Source organism: Microtus oregoni, unplaced genomic scaffold, assembly GCF_018167655.1.
Source record: "Microtus oregoni isolate MIOR12 unplaced genomic scaffold, Mior012 000053F_ref0000044, whole genome shotgun sequence".
Lineage (NCBI taxonomy): Eukaryota > Metazoa > Chordata > Mammalia > Rodentia > Cricetidae > Microtus > Microtus oregoni.
The window spans coordinates 14,311,563-14,329,283 of record NW_024543829.1 but is presented as its reverse complement, the minus strand read 5'-3'; the positions used below and the strand labels follow the sequence as shown (position 1 = coordinate 14,329,283).

Genomic DNA, 17,721 nt, shown 5'->3' with positions numbered 1-17,721 from the left:
AGAAACCCTGTCTCGAAAAAAAAAAAAAAGTAAAGAAGAAAATATGACATAATAATATTCAGATATAGTCATCAATGTTAGGTGTATTTCTTTTCAGGCATGTGGATGTAGCTCATGTATGTCTGCATAGCTCTCATGTGTATGGATAACATGTGATGATGCTGTGTTTATCACATCTCCCTGTGGCATGTTATTTGCTCTTATGTAAGCAGATCTCCTAGACAGTTCATTCTAAAGACATGGCTTCTTCTGCTTTCTCTGCTGCAGGTGATTGCCCCTACCAATGCAGAAGTGCTACCTGTCCTGCCAGAACCGGAATCATTAGAACTGAAAAAACACTTGAAGCAGGTAGGTGAGGAATGAAGGAAAGCAGGGGAAGGGGCTGCAAGATGGTTCAGCAGGTAATGGCGCCTGCCACCAACTCTGACAACTGGGGCCCACATGGAAGTTATTCTCTGAGCCCCACAGATGCGCTGTGGCCCACATGGAAGAAGGAGAGAACTCTGGGAAGTTATTCTCTGAGCTCCACAGATGCGCTGTGGCCCACATGGAAGTTATTTTCTGAGCCCCACAGACGCTGTGGCACGCATGCACCACACATGCCCACATACTCAACACAGTATAAATTAAAATGCCATAAAATGCTTAAATAAAGTAAATAATAGATGATATCAGAGTCCTGTTAGAAGGGAGTGGGTCTAAGAACCTTCATGTGGAATAGATTTTCTTTACTTTGAACGGGCTTAAGGAGAGGTATATTCAAATTTTGTGCAGCAGAATGAGTCTTTTTTTTTTTAGAATTATAATTTTTTTATTTTTAAAAATATGCACATATTCAGATAGTTGCAGAAGCAGCAAGAACTGATCAGGGTCTTGCCCTGTAGTCTGAACTGATCTCAAGCTCCAGATCTTCTTGACTCAGCCTCCCTGAGAGCCAGGGCTATAGGTCTGTAACACTATTCTTAGGTCTAGGATTATTTTAGGATCTCTGTGACTTTACTTTCCAGCTGTCAAATGGGGTGTAATACATTGGAAATACACCAGGGGGACCTTTTCCACTGCTTTGGACAGATAATGGGCACAGAACCCTGTACTAAGCATTTTCCCCTCTACATTGATCCTACATAGCCACAGATGTTCCCCAAGACATTTAGACCAGACTAGAGAAGGATGCTGTTTGGTGGGACATGGTGTGACAGACACAGGGACACAACCAACTCTCGTTCTGTGCTAATATCTACAGACTCGGGTGTATAGCCATGGTTACGTGAACATATTGCATGCGCCCAAAAGAAGGAACATGAGTGACGTCCATTTGCTGTAAATGATTAGGAGCGAACCCACGAGGATGAACTCCCAAATGGGGAACAGTTAAAAGTCAGCAGGATGAATCTTTTTTGGATTTTTCGAGACAGGGTTTCTCCATAGTTTTTGGTTCCTGTCCTGGAACTAGCTCTTGTAGACCAGGCTGGCCTCGAACTCACAGAGATCTGCCTGCCTCTGCCTCCCCGAGTGGTGGGATTAAAGGCATGCGCCACCACCCGGCCAGCAGGATGAATCTTTTTTTTTTAAATGTTTATTTATTTATTTATTATGTATACAATATTCTGTTTTGCGTGTATGCCTGCAGGCCAGAAGAGGGCACCAGACCTCATTACAGATGGTTGTGAGCCACCATGTGGTTGCTGGGAATTGAACTCAGGACCTTTGGAAGAGCAGGCAGTGCTCTTAACCTCTGAGCCATCTCTCCAGCCCAGCAGGATGAATCTTAAAGGGTTCTTTTTAACGCACTGTTTGTCACACTGCATTGCACATGATACTACGCATATGTATGCTTCCGGTCAGGTGTGGTGGCACTCACCTGTAGTCCCATCACTCAGGCCAGCCTGGCCTACGTGGCAAGACAAACTCAACCCAAACAAACAAAACCAAGAACACCCTTCCCTTCCTGTCTTGTCATCTCTGCTGTCTGTCTTTATAGTTCTCCTCCAGTCTCAGAAGGTGAAAGACGTTTGGACAGACTTGCTTGTTAAATTGATTCCAAAGTCCCTATAGATGCCCTTCCAGCCATTTTTTATTGATTTATTTATTTTTTATTCTGCATGCTAAACACAGTACCTGAAGGTAAACTATGACACGGCTCCATTCCCTTCCCCCACTGTATGTGTTATGTAGGACCTCCAGTAGATAGACTATGCTTGAGTCACAGTCTCTTGAAGGCTCTTTAAAAGTCTTTTTTTTTTTTTTCCTGTACTATCTGAAGTACCTAGTAGTTCTTCTCAAAGCTAGAGTCTAGATGGTGCTGACTAGAATGTGGTCCTTCTTCGTCGTTGTTTCGTCGCTGCTCATGGTTGCCTGGTGAGGGCTGCAGGTCAGAAAGTTCTCTAGCTGTCTTCACTGCCGCGCTTTCATTCCTGATGACTGCGTAAGAGGGGCTGATGTGGGGCTGGAGAGATGGCTCAGAGGTTAAGAGCACTGGCTGCTCTTCCAGAGGTCCTGAGTTCAATTCCCAGCAACCACATGGTGGCTCACAACCATCTGTACTGAGATCTGGTGCCCTCCTCTGGCGTGCGGGCATACATCGAGGAAGAATGTTGTATACATAATAAATAAATCTTTAAAAAAAAAAAAAGAGGGGCTGATGTGGAGACTGCCTTGGTGAGTTCCGGGACAGCCAGGGTTATATAATGAAACCTTGTCTCGGAATGAGGGCGGGGCGGGGGGGGGAGGATGTGAAGAGCGAGTCTATATGAATTTATGCCAGCTTACTACTGTGTAGGCATGGACCAGCAGCATTAGCACAGAATCACCCAGATGTGCTGATTCCAAATACAGTGTGACACCAGCCCAGGGGATTCCTCAGCCACTTTGAAACACTAATAGTTTAGATCAGTAGTAGTTTTCAGGGTGCATCTTGGAGAGTCTCTCAGGGGCTAATTTAAGTTGGGGATTGTTCTTTTTGTTTTGTTTTGTTTTTCGAGTCAGGGTTTCTCTGTGGCTTTGGAGCATGTTCTGGAACTAAATCTGTAGACCAGGCTGGCCTCGAACTCACAGAGATCCGCCTGCCTCTGCCTCCCAAGTGCTGGGATTAAAGGCGTGCACCACCAACACCCCACCTGGCCTGAGACTCTGTTCTTGTCTCATCATTTTGTTTGCGGGGAGTTGTTGTTTTCATAGTTGTGGCTGTCTTGGTGAGGCTCTGGGTTTTTGTTGTTTTGTTTGATTTTGTGTTTTTGTGTTTTTTTGTTTGTTTGTTTTCAGAGGCAAAGTGTGGCTGTTCTGGAACTTTCTCTGTAGACCAGGCAGGCCTTGAACTCAGAGATTTGCCTGTCTCTGCTTCTCAAGTGCTGAGATTAAAGGCTGCGCCACCACTGCCAGATAAGGCTCTGGTTTTTGATTTTTGTTTTTGTTGTTTTGTCCGGGTAGGTCTGTTTTTTACAGTTCACTTGTTCTTATTTCTTTGTGCTTTTCAATTTGAAAATCACATTCTTGGCAAACATAAATGGAAACTGTTGCCTTGGACTTAAGTTCTATTTAAAATGACTTGAGCTTTGCTGATTTAAGATGGACAGCTACATAATTCTGGCTATTTTCTAAAAGCTAAATTATTTGGATTCTTTTTTTTTCAAAGATACAGACTCTAGAATGAGTTGGCCATGGTTTTTCAGATGAGCACAGTTCCTCGTAGAGAATTTTGTGACCAGAGAATGACAGGTAGAAGACTTTAAAACACCCCTTCCCTAGGAACTGAGGAACTGCGTGAGAACCTGTCTTAAGTGAGGACTTTTTGTTCCCAGGCCCTGGCCAGCATGAGTCTCAATACCCAGCCCATTCTTAATCTGGAGAAATTCCACGAGGGCCAGGAGATCCCACTTCTCTTGGGAAGGCCTTCTGGTGACCTTCAGGCCACGCCTTCCACCGAGTTCAATCCACTCATTTATGGCAATGATGTAGACTCAGTTGATGTTGCAACGAGGTAAGAGCACAAGTTCCTAAGTCTGCTTCTCTGCTCTTTTGAGGAGGGGAGACCACACCTCAGAGCCAGATTTACTTTATATAAAATGTGTGTGATATTTGGTTGTATTTCCTACCTTAGCAAAAGTAAGGAGAAGAAATAGTTAACACTCTCAGCATGAAGAGCAAGACTAATGGTTAAGATCTCTCCCCGTGGTGGTTGAAACCTGTTAAACAATGGTGTTAGGAGGTGGTCTAAGACCTTGGGTCATAGCCTAACGACAGGGTATGGGTCTTGGATTATCTCACCACCCCCTTCTTTCCCAGAGTGGCCATGGTCCGTTTCTTCAACTCTGCTAACGTGCTGCAGGGCTTTCAGATGCACACACGTACCCTGCGACTCTTCCCCCGACCTGTGGTAGCTTTCCAAGCTGGCTCCTTTCTGGCCTCACGTCCCCGACAGACTCCCTTTGCTGAGAAACTGGCCAGGACTCAAGCTGTGGAGTACTTTGGAGAATGGATCCTAAACCCTTCTAACTATGCATTTCAGCGGATTCACAACAGTGAGTCCACCCCTTGAGGGCCTCTTTTGCGTCTGCTCTTCCTTTTACTGCATTTCACTTCCCCACTTCTTTTCCCTATTGCTCACTGCTTCTCCTCTTTGGGTAGATATGTTTGATCCAGCCCTTATTGGGGACAAGCCAAAGTGGTATGCTCACCAGCTGCAGCCCATCCATTATCGAGTCTACGACAGCAGTTCTCAGCTGGCTGAGGCCCTGAGTGGGCCACCGGAACGTGATTCTGATTCTGACCCCACCGATGACAGGTGAGCAGTCCTCACGCTAGGAGGAAAAATGTCATACAGTTGTAGATGTGAGTCTTTGAAGCTTTGCAGAGATTGATTGTGTGTGTGTGTGTGTGTGTGTGCGTGCGTGTGCACCTACATGTGCATGTCTGTCTGTCTGTCATCTAGTGAATATATTTGTGGATTTCCTCTCTAGTCAGTGTGTAAGCCAGAAGAGGGTTTCACATTCCTTATAACTGAGTTAATGAAGTTTGTGGCACACCTAACTTGTTTGTTGGGTGCTGGGATCTAAAGCTGTCCTTACGGATCTGAAGCTGTCCTTACCACCGGGCCATCTCTGCAGCCTGTTTCTTCCTCCTCTTCTCCTTCTTTGAATATTTTAAATTTATCATTTGACAGTTTTACACATACATGCAATATGTCTTGGTCATGTCACCTCAGCTCTTCCTCCCACTCTTCCCTTCTTATTTTGCTTTTGTTTTTTTTTTTTTTTTGCCAGCTTGCTTCTGTTTTTGTTTGTTTTTTGGGGGTTTTTGAGACAGAGTTCCCCGCAGTTTTAGAGCCTATCCTTGTAGACTGGCTGGCCTTGAACTCACAGAGATCCTTCTTGCCTCTGCCTGCCCGAGTGCTGGGATTAAAGGTGTGTGCCACCACCACCCAGTTCCTCCTATCTGCTAGGAATGCACTCTACTGAGCTACATCCCCAGTCCTTTGCTTGGTAGGTTACTTTTTGTGGGTTTTGTTTTTATTATTTATTTATTTTTTTATTTTTATGTGTTTAAGTGTCTTGACTGATGTGGGAGGAAGAGGGCATTGGATCCCCTGAACCTAGAGTCACTGTAATGACTGTTAACCGGCTCCCAAACAGTGACACGGAGACTTATAACCAAATATATGAACTTGGCCTTAGCTTAGTCTTGATTTTAACTAGCTCTTATAACCTAACCCATTTTTATTAATCTACGATTTTGTCACATACCACCACCCATCACGCTTCCTCCATGTCTCCTGGCATCTCTTATGCTCCTAGATTCATCTCCTACATTCTCTCCCTCTGCTCAAAGGTCCTGCCTATACTTTCTGCCTAGCTATTGGCCATTCAGCTCTTTATTAAACCAATCAAAGTAATATTTCTCAACACAGTACAGATATCCCACAACAAGTTACAGATGTCCATGTGGGTGCCAGGAACAGGGTCTGGATCTGCTGGAGGCAGCAAGTGCTGTTAACTGTTGAAGCATATCTTTAGTCCTTTGTCTGTTTTTATATGCTGAGACAGAGTGTCTCTGTGTAACCTAAGATAGCCTCAGACTCACACAGTTCTACCTCGAAGTCTGGGATAACAGCATAAGCCACCTTAATCAGCTCTGATTGCCCTCCTTGACATCCTTATTTTGTCTTGTACCCTAGCCTTGAGCTGACTGTGCTCCCCTTTTTAGGGTTCTAAATACTAATTGTGGGTTCTTTTCTTTTCTTTTATGTGCATTGGTGTTGTCTATGTGAGGGTGTCAGATCTTCTGGAACAGTTGTGAGCTGCCATTATGAGTGCTAGGAATCGAACCTGGGTCCTTTGGAAGAGTAGCCAGTGCTGAAACCACTCATCTCTCCAGCCCCAACTGTGGATTCTTTAGTCCTCCCCTTTCTGATTGTTGTTGTTGTTTCCATTTTATTTTGAGAAAAGGCCTCCTGTGTCCTAAGCTGGATTAAAATGACTAAGGATGACCTGGAACTTTTGTTGTCTCTACTCCCAAGTTGTGGTGCTTGAGGAATGCACTGAACAGAGTTAGAGCTGAACCCAGGCCTTCTTGCATGGGGGGCAGGCATTCTACCAACTCAGCTACATCTTAAGCTTCTTTTCTTTTAAAAAAAAAAAATTGAAACAATTTATGGTGTGTGTGTGTTGGCATTTGTGTGGCCCTGTGTGTATGCTGAGGTCAGAGGAGAACTTGAGGGAGTTGGTTCTCTCCCACCATGTGGGTCCAAGGAGAGCCGTAACACCGGAGTCTTCTGGGACAGCCCCTCTTCCTTTCTCTTCCTTTCTCTTTACCTTGCAGTGGCAGTGACAGTATGGATTATGATGACTCGAGCTCTTCTTACTCCTCCCTTGGGGACTTCGTCAGTGAAATGATGAAATGTGACATCAATGGAGATACCCCCAGTGAGTGTGCTTGGGAAGACTGGCCATTATTAACAGGGGTTGGGTTCTGGGGCTGAGGTGATTGGTGCCTGTCTCTCTGGCTAGATGTGGATCCTCTGACGCATGCGGCCCTGGGAGATGCCAGCGAAGTGCATATTGATGAGCTGCAGACCCAGAAAGAGGGAGAGGAGCCCGGTCCAGATAGCGAGAGCTCTCAGGGAAATCCCCCGCTGCGCTGGAGCTCTAGCGCTGCCGTCCATGGTGCCCACTCTGTACGTGGAGACGTGGGGGGATGGTGAGGTGCTGGTCCCATCTGTTAGGAAAGCCTGACTGCAGCCCTTCGTCTGCTCCTTTCCATGTTCCCTCTTTTTCTCTGTAACCTCCTGACTAAAAGCCTCTGAGAAGTAGCTTTAACCCCAAAAAAAGGCCATCGGGCTTCCTTTTTTTGTTTGTTTGTTTGTTTGTTTTTTGAGACAGGGTTTCTCTGTGGCTTTAGAGCCTGTCCTGGAACTAGCTCTTGTAGACCAGGCTGGTCTCGAACTCCGCCTGCCTCTGCCTCCGAAATGCTGGGATTAAAGGCCGGGCCTATCGGGCTTCCTTTAAACTGTTACTAGTATCTGCTTCCATAGTTTGTAAGTCCAGAGATCAAATTATTGTGGCTCTTCTCCTGTACACTTCTTAGGCTGGGAATCTGACAGACCTGGTCTGTTCCATTGAACTGAGACTATGGGAAGGCGTCACAGGCATCAGGTGACCATGTTTTATTTAATGTGACCCCTAGGAACATGCTGATTCTACAGAGATGGATGATAAGGCAACAGCAGGCAGCTCCAAGTCCCTCACTCCTGTGCCTCCCAGCATTTGCAAGTCTACTGTGGACAGAAGACAGACAGAGACTGGAGAGGGGTCAGTGTGCCAGCGAACCTATGGCAATCCATGCTTCGAGCCCCAGTATGGCTTTCCCCCTGAGGAAGATGAGGAGGCGGAGGAGGGGGAAAGCTACACTCCCCGATTCAGCCAACATGTCGGTGGCAATCGGTGAGAGCCTGGGAATCCCTTTTAGATGTGTGACTGAAGGACCCGACTGCAGTGACCCCGGGTGAGGGTTACTCAGAAAGTTGGAATGCTCTTGCTATCCTGCCATCCCCAGAGGGTAGTTCTTTGAACTAAGGACTTAGGAATTCTGGGACAAGAACAGCAATTGCAGTGTAGCGTAAGGTCCACTCCCAAGATTAAGTACTCCTGCCTGGGACTCATGAGTGCCACTGTGCATTTAAGGGCTCAAAAGCTGCTGCGGCCCAACAGCTTGAAACTGGCAAGTGACTCAGATGCAGAGTCAGACTCCCGAGCAAGCTCTCCCAACTCCACTGTCTCCAACAACAGCACCGAGGGCTTCGGGGGCATCATGTCTTTTGCTAGTAAGTACCTCAAGTTCTCTCATTCTTCTACTTCATTTTCTGTCTGGTACATGTTGCTTAGCACTTGAGCTGTAGAGCTAGGTGGATATCAGGCCAGAGGACAACTTGTAGGAGTTCTCTTCTCCCCTGGGGCTCCTCAGGATCCACCTCAGGTTGTTAGGAGTGGTAGCAAGTGCCTTTACCCACTGTGCCATACCGCTAATCCACTTACATATTATTTCAGACAATATAGACAAAAATTAAACATTAAATTATAAGTCATATATTTAATCAAATTTGTTTTGATCTGCTGTCTTCTTTGTCTGGTAAGGAGCTTTAGTAGTGAACATGTTTGAAATATATATGCAGCAGGTTTTCATGCTTGCTTTTAACAGATGAGCGGTAGGATCATGAGAGGTAGGACTGCAGATGGACTAGGGGCTGACGGGGGCTGCCATAAAGGGTGACTGTAGTTGTAGGTGTCCTTAGGTCCAGGTAGGAATATCAATCAGAGCAAAGGCAGACGAACCACCAGCTTTCATGCCATGTTAGCAGTAAACGAGACTTAAACATCAGAGAAAATTATTACTGGATTTTGAGCAGACCTGGTTGTTTCTTTGTTCGCCCTAAATTACACTGCATCTTTTCTACGATAGAGCAGAGGTTATCTGATCAAGCCATTGGGATGCTGTTTAAGAGAGGTGAAGATGATGCAACCGTTACTGTACTAGGATGCTGTGAACATTTGTCCTCTTAGCTTGGCACACCAACATGGTGGAAAGGAACTCGAGACACAGAGACACAGAGAAACAAAATTTAGCATTTTTTGGGGGACTGGTGGCATGCTGCAGCTCCCTTAAGGGAGATTTTCCTGATTAATTGGTAACTGTTTTGTTATATGTAATTTTACTATGTTAAAGATAAAGCCTTCTTTTTTGTTTAAACAGAAAAGGGGAAATGGTATGGGAGGTCCTTCTGTCTGTGTGTTGCTTTGGGCCTATGGCAAAGCTGTAGGGGAACAGAGCTAGGCAGGGAAAACTAAACGGAATGCTGGGAGGAAGAAGGCGGAGTCAGGAGACGCCATGGAGCTGGCAGAGTCAGACATGCTGAAACTTTGCCGGTAAGCCACTGCCACGTGGCTTTACAGTTAGTGGAGATGGGTTAAATTAATATGTAAGTGTTAGCCAATAAGAAGCTAGAGCTAATGGGCCAAGCAGTGTTTTAATTAATATAGTTTCTGTGAGATTATTTTGGTTCTGGGTGGCTGGGACGAACAAGCAGCTTCTCCTCCAACATTAGCTCATGCCTTTTCATACCCTCTCCTTTGTAGGCAGCCTGTATCGGAACCATAGTACAAGCTTCAGCCTTTCAAACCTCACACTGCCCACCAAAGGTGCCCGAGAGAAGACTACACCATTCCCCAGCCTGAAAGGTAGCTACAACCTTTCTTTTGTCAAATCAGGTTTTTCTGAGAGACATGTTAGACATCTAAGTATTTGTCAGGAGCCCTGTGTACCACAAATCATTGGACCAGTCTGTTGCCTCATATTGCTTATCATGGCTTTCACTGCACACCATAGGCGCTAAGTGGTTGCAGATAGAAATCACCTTTGTAGCCGGAGGGGCCCTGTTACATCAGTAGGTGATAGCCACGTGGGATTACCTCTGCTTTGGGAAGGACCTTATCAGAAAGAAGTGTGTGCCAGCTCAGTCATCTTCAGATTCCCACTGTGTGAACTTGGGTAAACTCCTCCCCAAGGAGCTGGTCCACAGGAGAATTATGGGCAGACTAGCAGTGTTTATAGAATTTAGCCATTTACTATGGATTCATGCCAATTTTTAGTCTGTCAGTGGTATTGATTGGCTTCTAGGGTCAGACCATATTTTAATTTTATCTGTGATCTTTGTAGCTTGAGGGGCTTTTCTCAATTTAATTTGACCTTTGTTTGTTATCTGTGGATATTGTACTGAAATATTTAATTATAGTAGTAGGAACAGTGAGAAATAACCATTTTATTGACACAGGGTCTTCCTGTGGAGAGCCCCTCAAACTTAGAGTCCTCCTCCCTAGCACTAAGATTATGGGCATGGACCTCCCGTCATATCCAGCTAGAGATAGCGGGGCCTCAGGAGTATTCTTTAGTGGGTGGGGCTGTGGGGTAGGTGGGTGAAAGGAAGTTAAGTTAGTAACACAGAAAAGTAACTAGCATTGCTACAGTGATGGGTGGATTAGGGATAGAAAGGTGTGTTGGCCTCTCTGGCTTTTATCTGGTACGTGTGAAGGGAAGAGTAATTGAAACTCTTTCATTGCATGCGATGCTTCATCTCATGTGCTGCACTTAGCCTTTCTACCCCATCCTCCTACTGCACCCTTCCTTCCCATGATAGCATCTGCAAGATATCTCCTCCCTGTGGGTACCCAGAGCCCTTCAGGATCCCTGTGCTAGATATTTCACAAAACAGTGTTCCTTCTTTCATGCATGTGCCTGTTTGGTATATGAAGGCCTTCTGTGTCATTTACCTTGCCCCTGGCTTTGAGAGGTCCCAGGCCTAAGAATGGGCTTTCTTAGAGCCTTGGTTGTCTCTTGATCACGTGGCTTTCAGCTTTGATGTGCCCAAGAACCAAGGTTATTCGCACTTTCCATGAGAGAGTGCTCAGATGATCTGACTTACTGCTCCATCAAGGGGTACAGGGGTTCGGGTACTGTGGTCCACCTACTAATTGTGTATTTTTGTCCCAGTATTTGGGCTAAATACTCTAATGGAGATTGTTACTGAAGCCGGCCCCGGGAGTGGTGAAGGTGGGTCTTCCCCCGAGCTGTGCATGACTTTCCCCCAGCATCTTCTCTGCCTGCCTGAGGGCCTCCTCTTGGAGCAAGCGAAGTCACATGAGTGACCTGCCTTGTCTGTCCCCCACAACACCCATGCAGCCTATGGGGCATGCTGCTGGTGCATGTGGAGTGGCCTGACCTCCATCCCTACCTCCTGCACATTGCCATGGCTATTTCCTACCTGTGTGTGCTGTTCTGTTGCCACCCGGTGCAGACCTTCCGGAGGATGGGTGTGGATACGATGATGTGAGCCCCGGACTGTGCCCGTGATGCCTCTCATTCCTACCTTCCCTACTGTAGGAAACAGGAGGGCCCTGGTGGACCAGAAGTCATCTGTCATCAGACACAGTCCGACCGTGAAGAGAGAGCCTCCATCACCCCAGGGCCGGTCCAGCAATTCCAGGTAATAAATGGCAGGGCAGCTTTGTTTTGTTTTATTTTTTGAGACAGTCTCATGTTGCCTACCATGCTTGCCTCAAACTCAGTATGTAGCTGAGGATGACCCTGAACTGATCTCTATTTCCAGTTCCCCAGTACTTGGGTTACAGGCATGCACCACCACACTCAACTAGCAGAACAGTTTTCAGGTAGTGTTAATAAGATAATGTTCCTTTTTTTTTTTTTTTTTTTTGAGGGATGCTCAAAACTGGGGAGAGCAGTATATTTAATCAATTTTGGTCGGTACTCCCCCACCCTTTTTCTATTTTTTTATTTTTTGAGGCAGGGTTTCTCTGCATAGCCCTGGCTGAACTAACTGTACCTCTGTAGACCAGACTGGCCTCAGACTCACAGAGATCCACCTGCTTCTGCCTCCTGAGTGCTGGGATTAAAGGCGTGCGCCACCCCTGCCCATTTCTAACCAGTCCCCAGGCAACAGTATTATAGTGTGGAGAAAGGTGAAATTGCAAGATTGTGGGAAGTTGGCAGACAAGATCCTTGGGGACATAGAGATGTGGTGGCCATTTTTGGAGACTTGGTTTTATCCTTTACCCTGGGGTAAACATCTTGACTGGTGAAAAAGGGGATGCTCTGCCAAGGATCAGATGACCATAGAAGTGGTTTGTGGGCCCTGTAGTGAGAACCAACAGTTCCTGAAAGAAGTGGTGCACAGTGTGCTGGATGGCCAGGGCGTGGGCTGGCTCAACATGAAAAAGGTACGCCGGCTGCTGGAGAGCGAGCAGCTTCGAGTCTTTGTACTGAGCAAACTGAACCGTGCAGTGCAGTCCGAGGATGATGCCCGGCAGGATGTCATCCAAGATGTGGTAAGTGTGTGGGCTTCAGAGTCAGAATCAACGGGGCAGAAAGATGTGGAAGGTAAGAAAAGTTGCTAGCTCTGGGTCCTGGCTGTTGTTGCAGGAGATCAGTCGGAAGGTGTACAAGGGGATGCTAGACCTCCTCAAGTGCACGGTCCTCAGTCTTGAGCAGTCATATGCCCACGCAGGTCTGGGTGGCATGGCCAGCATCTTTGGGCTTTTGGAGATTGCCCAGACCCACTACTACAGTAAAGGTAGGGATTCTACTTGTCTCTCAGTGCCGCTCCCTACTGTCTTGCTTTGGGATTGTTTTCTGGTGTGTTTATATGTAGGAAATCCTTTCCTACCATGGAGACCAAAGCCTTAACTTTTCCTTCCATGTACTAACTGCTCCACACCCCCTTGCATTCTGGCTTCTCCCCTCTCATTTTTCTGACTTGACCCCTGTCTGATGGATGCCTCCTTTAGCCACTTTCTCTATTTGTTCCTTCCCACAGAACCAGACAAGCGAAAGAGAAGCCCAACAGAGACCCCTGTGGGCAAGGATCCTGGTCTGGCTGGGCGGGGGGACCCAAAAGCTATGGCACAGCTAAGGGTCCCTCAGCTGGGTCCTCGGGCACCAAGTGCTACAGGGAAGGGTCCTAAGGAGCTGGACACAAGAAGTCTAAAAGAAGAGAATTTTGTAGCGTCTGTCGGTATGCATCATTGCGTTTGATATGTCGAAGTGGTCTTGGCTTCTTAAATAACTTTCCTTCCTCTCAGTTCATCCACAATCCTGACTTTCTTGTCTCATGCTTGCTTTTTAGAGAGGAGGGTTTATCCGCTTCCAGCAGCATTTTCTTGTCTGTGTCTGTTTTCCTGCATGCTCTCCAGCCGCCTCACCAGCGTCTTTGAGGAATAGTGAAGTTTGTTTAGAGATCGTGTGATGCAGTGCAGGGAGTCGAGCTATGTTCTCTTCCCCTTCTTATTTACCTCTGAATTTCTTCACATAGAGAAACATGTTCCTGGAAACTATTAGGGAATTTATAGGTACATCTTTGGGATGTAAAATTATGACCATCTGGGTTCTGCATCTAGCTCCTGCCCACCCCAGCATTATGCTGCTCTGGGATGAATTCCTTTCCGGTGTGCTTGGGTCCTGGACTCCCAGGCCATGCATTTCTGAGCAGACTCTTCTTTGTCTTTCCACTCAGACTCAAAACTTGTACGGGTTCGTCCATTTGCTCTCTGGCGTCGCCTCTTGGGCTCACTCCTGCTTGACCTGGAGTCTTCTAGGCTACTTTCCCTTTGATTCTAGGTCCTCGCTCTCTGCCGTCCTAAACCGATGCTTCTCTGCCAGCCTCTAGCCGCTGTCAGCGTTCTCACAGGAGAAGCAGCTCTCCTCTTAGGACAGCTCCAGGTCTCTGGTTGGCAGACAGTCTCCTCTTAGGACATCTCCAGGTCTCTGGTTGGCAGACAGTCTCCTCTTAGGACATCTCCAGGTCTCTGGTTGGCAGACAGTCTCCTCTTAGGACAGCTCCAGGTCTCTGATTGGCAGACAGTCTCCTAGAAGCAGTAGTAAAGCTCGACACAATGTTCCAGAAACAAACACTGTTTTCCTGAAAGTCTTGAATCTTCTTGGACAGATCACTTCCCCATCAGAATGTCTATCACCTCATCTAGGAAGTAAAGAGATTATACTAAATAAACTCTGAAGTTCCTTCCAGGAAAGAAAAAAAAAAAGCAAGGATTGGTATTCCCTGTGCTTTGTTGGACTGAGGAGCTAGTCTTGGCCATTTTTCTGTTCTCATTTGCGTCTACTGGAAGCATTTTTCCTAGATAGTGTCTAAGAATGGGTCTTTGGGTTGAGCAGGCCATAGTTCTGAGGGTAAATTGATTTGTTTGTTTGTTTTATGTTTTTGGTAGCAACAGGAGGAATGCTACTCAAATGCATGGTCTGGCCTTTGTCCAATCCAGTGTGTCAAGCGAATTTCTGTTCATGTTTCTTAAATTCTTTGACTGCTTGACGTGACTGTCTCTTATCTGTAACTTGTAAGTGTGGCTGTTGCTCAGCTCCTTTGGCAGAGAGATCATGGTGTGTTGTTGGGAGTCTGCTGATCTGTCTCCAGCAGGGTCCAGTTTCTCATACAGAATAAAGCACTTTCATGAAGAGCCCTTCCAGCTCAAAGATTCTGCAGTGTTTACATTGGGAATAGGATTAGAAATTTAGAGGCTTCAGTTCATGATTTGGGATGGGGGTGGCAACCCTACCCAAGCAAAGATGTCTTTGTGTCTCTTAACTGATAATCTAGTGTCGGAAACAGAATGAACTGGGTTGGGGGGTCTCTGGTCCTCTGACAATCTGACAAGTTCTGACTCTCTGTCTCTCTCTCCTGCTTGCATTGCATCTGGGGTAGAATTGTGGAACAAGCACCAGGAAGTGAAAAAGCAAAAGGCTTTGGAAAAACAGAGTAAGGAACAAATGCCCCTTCCTGCCCCTCAGTCTCCCATACCTGCCAACTTCCCAGGCCCAGCTGGGGCGGGCTCCCTTTGCCAGCCCCACCCCAAATTTGTTCTTGGGTGGTATTTGGAGGAAGAGTTGTAAAGACAGGATAGAGGATTCTTGGGGCAGGTGGTGCGTGAATCCCAGGCGTGTGACTGGTAAGCTGCTCCTTGCCCCTCCCTTCATTAGCAATCAGGTGTCTACTGTGTAAAATACCTAAACCTTGGTTTTCCATTGTTGGAGAGCTGGTGGGACACCCCTCCTTGGTTGATACCTCCCTTACCTTTACTCTAGGCCTGTGGGTGTAGTTGGCAGAGATGGTTGCTGTCCCTCTGTGTTGAGTCTGTAGCTTCCCAGCTCTCTCTAGTAGCTTGCCTAGGCACATGTTCTTGCTTCCTGTCGTTCTGTCCTTCTCCCATACTATTGGGGGTGGGTGAGTTAAAATATTTTTGGGGTTTTGTTTTTGTTTGTTTTTTGTTTTTGTTTTTATCTCAAATGTAGATGGTGTGGGTGGGGGTAGGCAGTGCCCAAGGAAACAGTATTTCTTTCTTTCCTTTGCCCTAACCTTTTCTGACTTCTTTGGACACCTTTGTCAAGAATCACTGAGCATCCTGGGAACACTTTAATAGTCTCAGGCACAAGTGGAGCTCTGACTTTGGGTGCCACAGAATGGGGTTTGTTTGTAGGATGTTTTGTGTTAGGATAATTTGCTCTGAAGTTTCTCAGGTTGGGAAGATGACTGCAGAAACCCTTGGCCAGGTCTAATGTACTATTTGGTTCTTAAGGCTTCTGGGGACTTTTCTCATGTTCCCAGTGGTGGGGAGGGGCAGTTCCTGGGAAGTGACTGGGATGTGATGAGTTCTATTGCTGCCCACTCCCTTCACCAGCCTGCCCTAAGCTTCTGTGCACTGAATAACAGAAGTCTTCCCCTACTCAGGGCCGGAGGTAATCAAGCCTGTCTTTGACCTTGGTGAAACAGAGGAGAAAAAGTCCCAGATCAGCGCAGACAGTGGAGTGAGCCTGGCATCTGCTTCCCAGGTTTGTGATAGCCTTCTTGAAAGCTGTTAGGACTTAACTACTATCTCAAAGATATATGTATATATAATTTATTAGCAGTGGGAATTAAATTCAGTGTAAACATTCTGGGTAAAGACTACCACTAAGTTATACCCTAACCCTCAAAATATTTCTTACAGTAAACAAAAGAAGGAAACAATCTTAAATATAACCAATAATAGGGAATAATTAAATAAATATAATAGAACCAAGGAATGCAATATTTCTATCAATTTTGTTTTCAAAAATTTAGCAACATAGTATAATTAAACATACATACACACACACACATAAGTTACATATGTCGTGGGGAATCTTACTGTGTAGCCCTGGATGGCCTAGAACCCACAAATCTGCTTGCCCCTGTCTTTCAGATTCTAGGATTAAAGATGTGTGCTACTCTGCCCAACTTCAGTTTAGTTTTAAAAATATCTATCTAGAAAAGACTAGAAGACTAACAGGAAATATACTAAAAGTAGAGATTAATTTGGGTAGTAGATTTATGGCTTATTCTTATTTCTTTATTCTTTCTTTTATTTCCCACAGTGAGTATGTATTTATTTAATGTGGCATTTCATTGTATAAGTTACATATATTCCAGCTAAGAAAAAAATTCATTGCTCAGGATCTTTCTAGAAGCAATGTTCCCTTGCCTTATTTCAGAGGACTGATCAAGACTCTGTCATTGGTGTGAGTCCAGCTGTTATGATCCGAAGCTCAAGTCAGGATTCTGAAGTTAGCACCGTGGTAGGGGGATACCACATTGGCTTCTTTGTGGGTGAGGTGTGGGTATCCTTCCCTTGGAGGCTGTTCTTAATCTCAGGTTGGCTTGATTCTCAGGTGTGTGTGCAGAATGTCACTCATCTCATAAAGGGGATTGGGGGCAGCTGTTTGACACACCTGAAAAATGATTCTTTTAGTAGCATAGGGTTCTAGTTGGCACTGACAGTCCTCTGGGCTGTCCCTCACTGCTGTTTGTCTTTCTAGGTGAGTAACAGTTCTGGAGAGACCCTTGGAGCAGACAGTGACCTGAGCAGCAATGCAGGTGATGGGCCAGGAGGAGAAGGCAGTGCCCACTTGACAAGTTCTCGGGCTACTCTGTCTGATAGTGAAATTGAAACCAATTCTGCCACAAGCACCATCTTTGTAAGCTTTATTCATTAACAGAAGACTTTCTTTAATGGGAGAGGAAGTGGTTCAGAACAGAATGAGAAGTTAAGAGACGATGAGAAGAAAAAGGTGGGGCAGGAGGTGTGATTCAGTGTGAACTGAGCACACGCCTGATGCCGCAGGGGAAAGGGAGGAAAGGTCCTCTGCTGCTGGGATGGCTCTTTCCCTCCTTCCTTCCTTTCTTCCTTCCTTTTCTCCTCCCTCCCTCCCTCCCTCTCTCCCTTCCTTCCTTCCTTCCTTCCTTCTCTCCTTCTTTCTCTCCCTCCTTCTCTTCTTTTTTGAAACAGTCTCACTGTGTGCAACCCCAGCTGGCTTCAAGCCTGTGATCCTTCTGTTTCAATTTCCCAAGTGCTGGGATTACAAGTGTGTGCCCCCCCATGCCCAAATGAAATAGATCACTCAGTTCCTATCTCACCCCTCTGCTTTGTAGCACACTCCTGCTTCTTTAGATAGCGTTATCTACTCTGATGCACTCAGTAGATATTCTCCACAAGGGCTTTTCAGTCCTTTTGTCTATAAAGGACAGTAGAAGACACGATCTAAATGAAGTGATGATTTGTGTCTCTGGGGTCTTCAGTCTGTCTGTGCCCAGTAGAGCCAGTGGAGTCCGAGATAAGGTGAAGAGTGAGCAGGGAG

General features: G+C 46.1%; 1 protein-coding gene across 50 annotated transcripts in view; it reads left to right on the top strand.

The window, feature by feature from the left end:
- Nucleotides 1-17,721, top strand: part of Madd (MAP kinase activating death domain) — a 41,961-nt gene that overhangs the window by 8,320 nt on the left and 15,920 nt on the right. For 5 of the 50 annotated variants that reach the window (XM_041637658.1, XM_041637661.1, XM_041637680.1 and 2 more), the window contains exons 7-24: nucleotides 268-348; nucleotides 3,798-3,976; nucleotides 4,282-4,517; nucleotides 4,624-4,780; nucleotides 6,814-6,917; nucleotides 7,002-7,168; nucleotides 7,678-7,934; nucleotides 8,175-8,314; nucleotides 9,624-9,725; nucleotides 11,035-11,094; nucleotides 11,425-11,527; nucleotides 12,200-12,386; nucleotides 12,481-12,631; nucleotides 12,875-13,072; nucleotides 14,774-14,827; nucleotides 15,797-15,897; nucleotides 16,579-16,662; nucleotides 16,903-17,061. In XM_041637658.1, the coding sequence (XP_041493592.1) occupies nucleotides 268-348; nucleotides 3,798-3,976; nucleotides 4,282-4,517; nucleotides 4,624-4,780; nucleotides 6,814-6,917; nucleotides 7,002-7,168; nucleotides 7,678-7,934; nucleotides 8,175-8,314; nucleotides 9,624-9,725; nucleotides 11,035-11,094; nucleotides 11,425-11,527; nucleotides 12,200-12,386; nucleotides 12,481-12,631; nucleotides 12,875-13,072; nucleotides 14,774-14,827; nucleotides 15,797-15,897; nucleotides 16,579-16,662; nucleotides 16,903-17,061 (2,520 nt within the window). The remainder of the gene's footprint in view (nucleotides 1-267; nucleotides 349-3,797; nucleotides 3,977-4,281; nucleotides 4,518-4,623; nucleotides 4,781-6,813; nucleotides 6,918-7,001; nucleotides 7,169-7,677; nucleotides 7,935-8,174; nucleotides 8,315-9,623; nucleotides 9,726-11,034; nucleotides 11,095-11,424; nucleotides 11,528-12,199; nucleotides 12,387-12,480; nucleotides 12,632-12,874; nucleotides 13,073-14,773; nucleotides 14,828-15,796; nucleotides 15,898-16,578; nucleotides 16,663-16,902; nucleotides 17,062-17,721) is intronic. The other 45 variants (XM_041637663.1, XM_041637666.1, XM_041637688.1 and 42 more) reach the window with 15 other exon arrangements.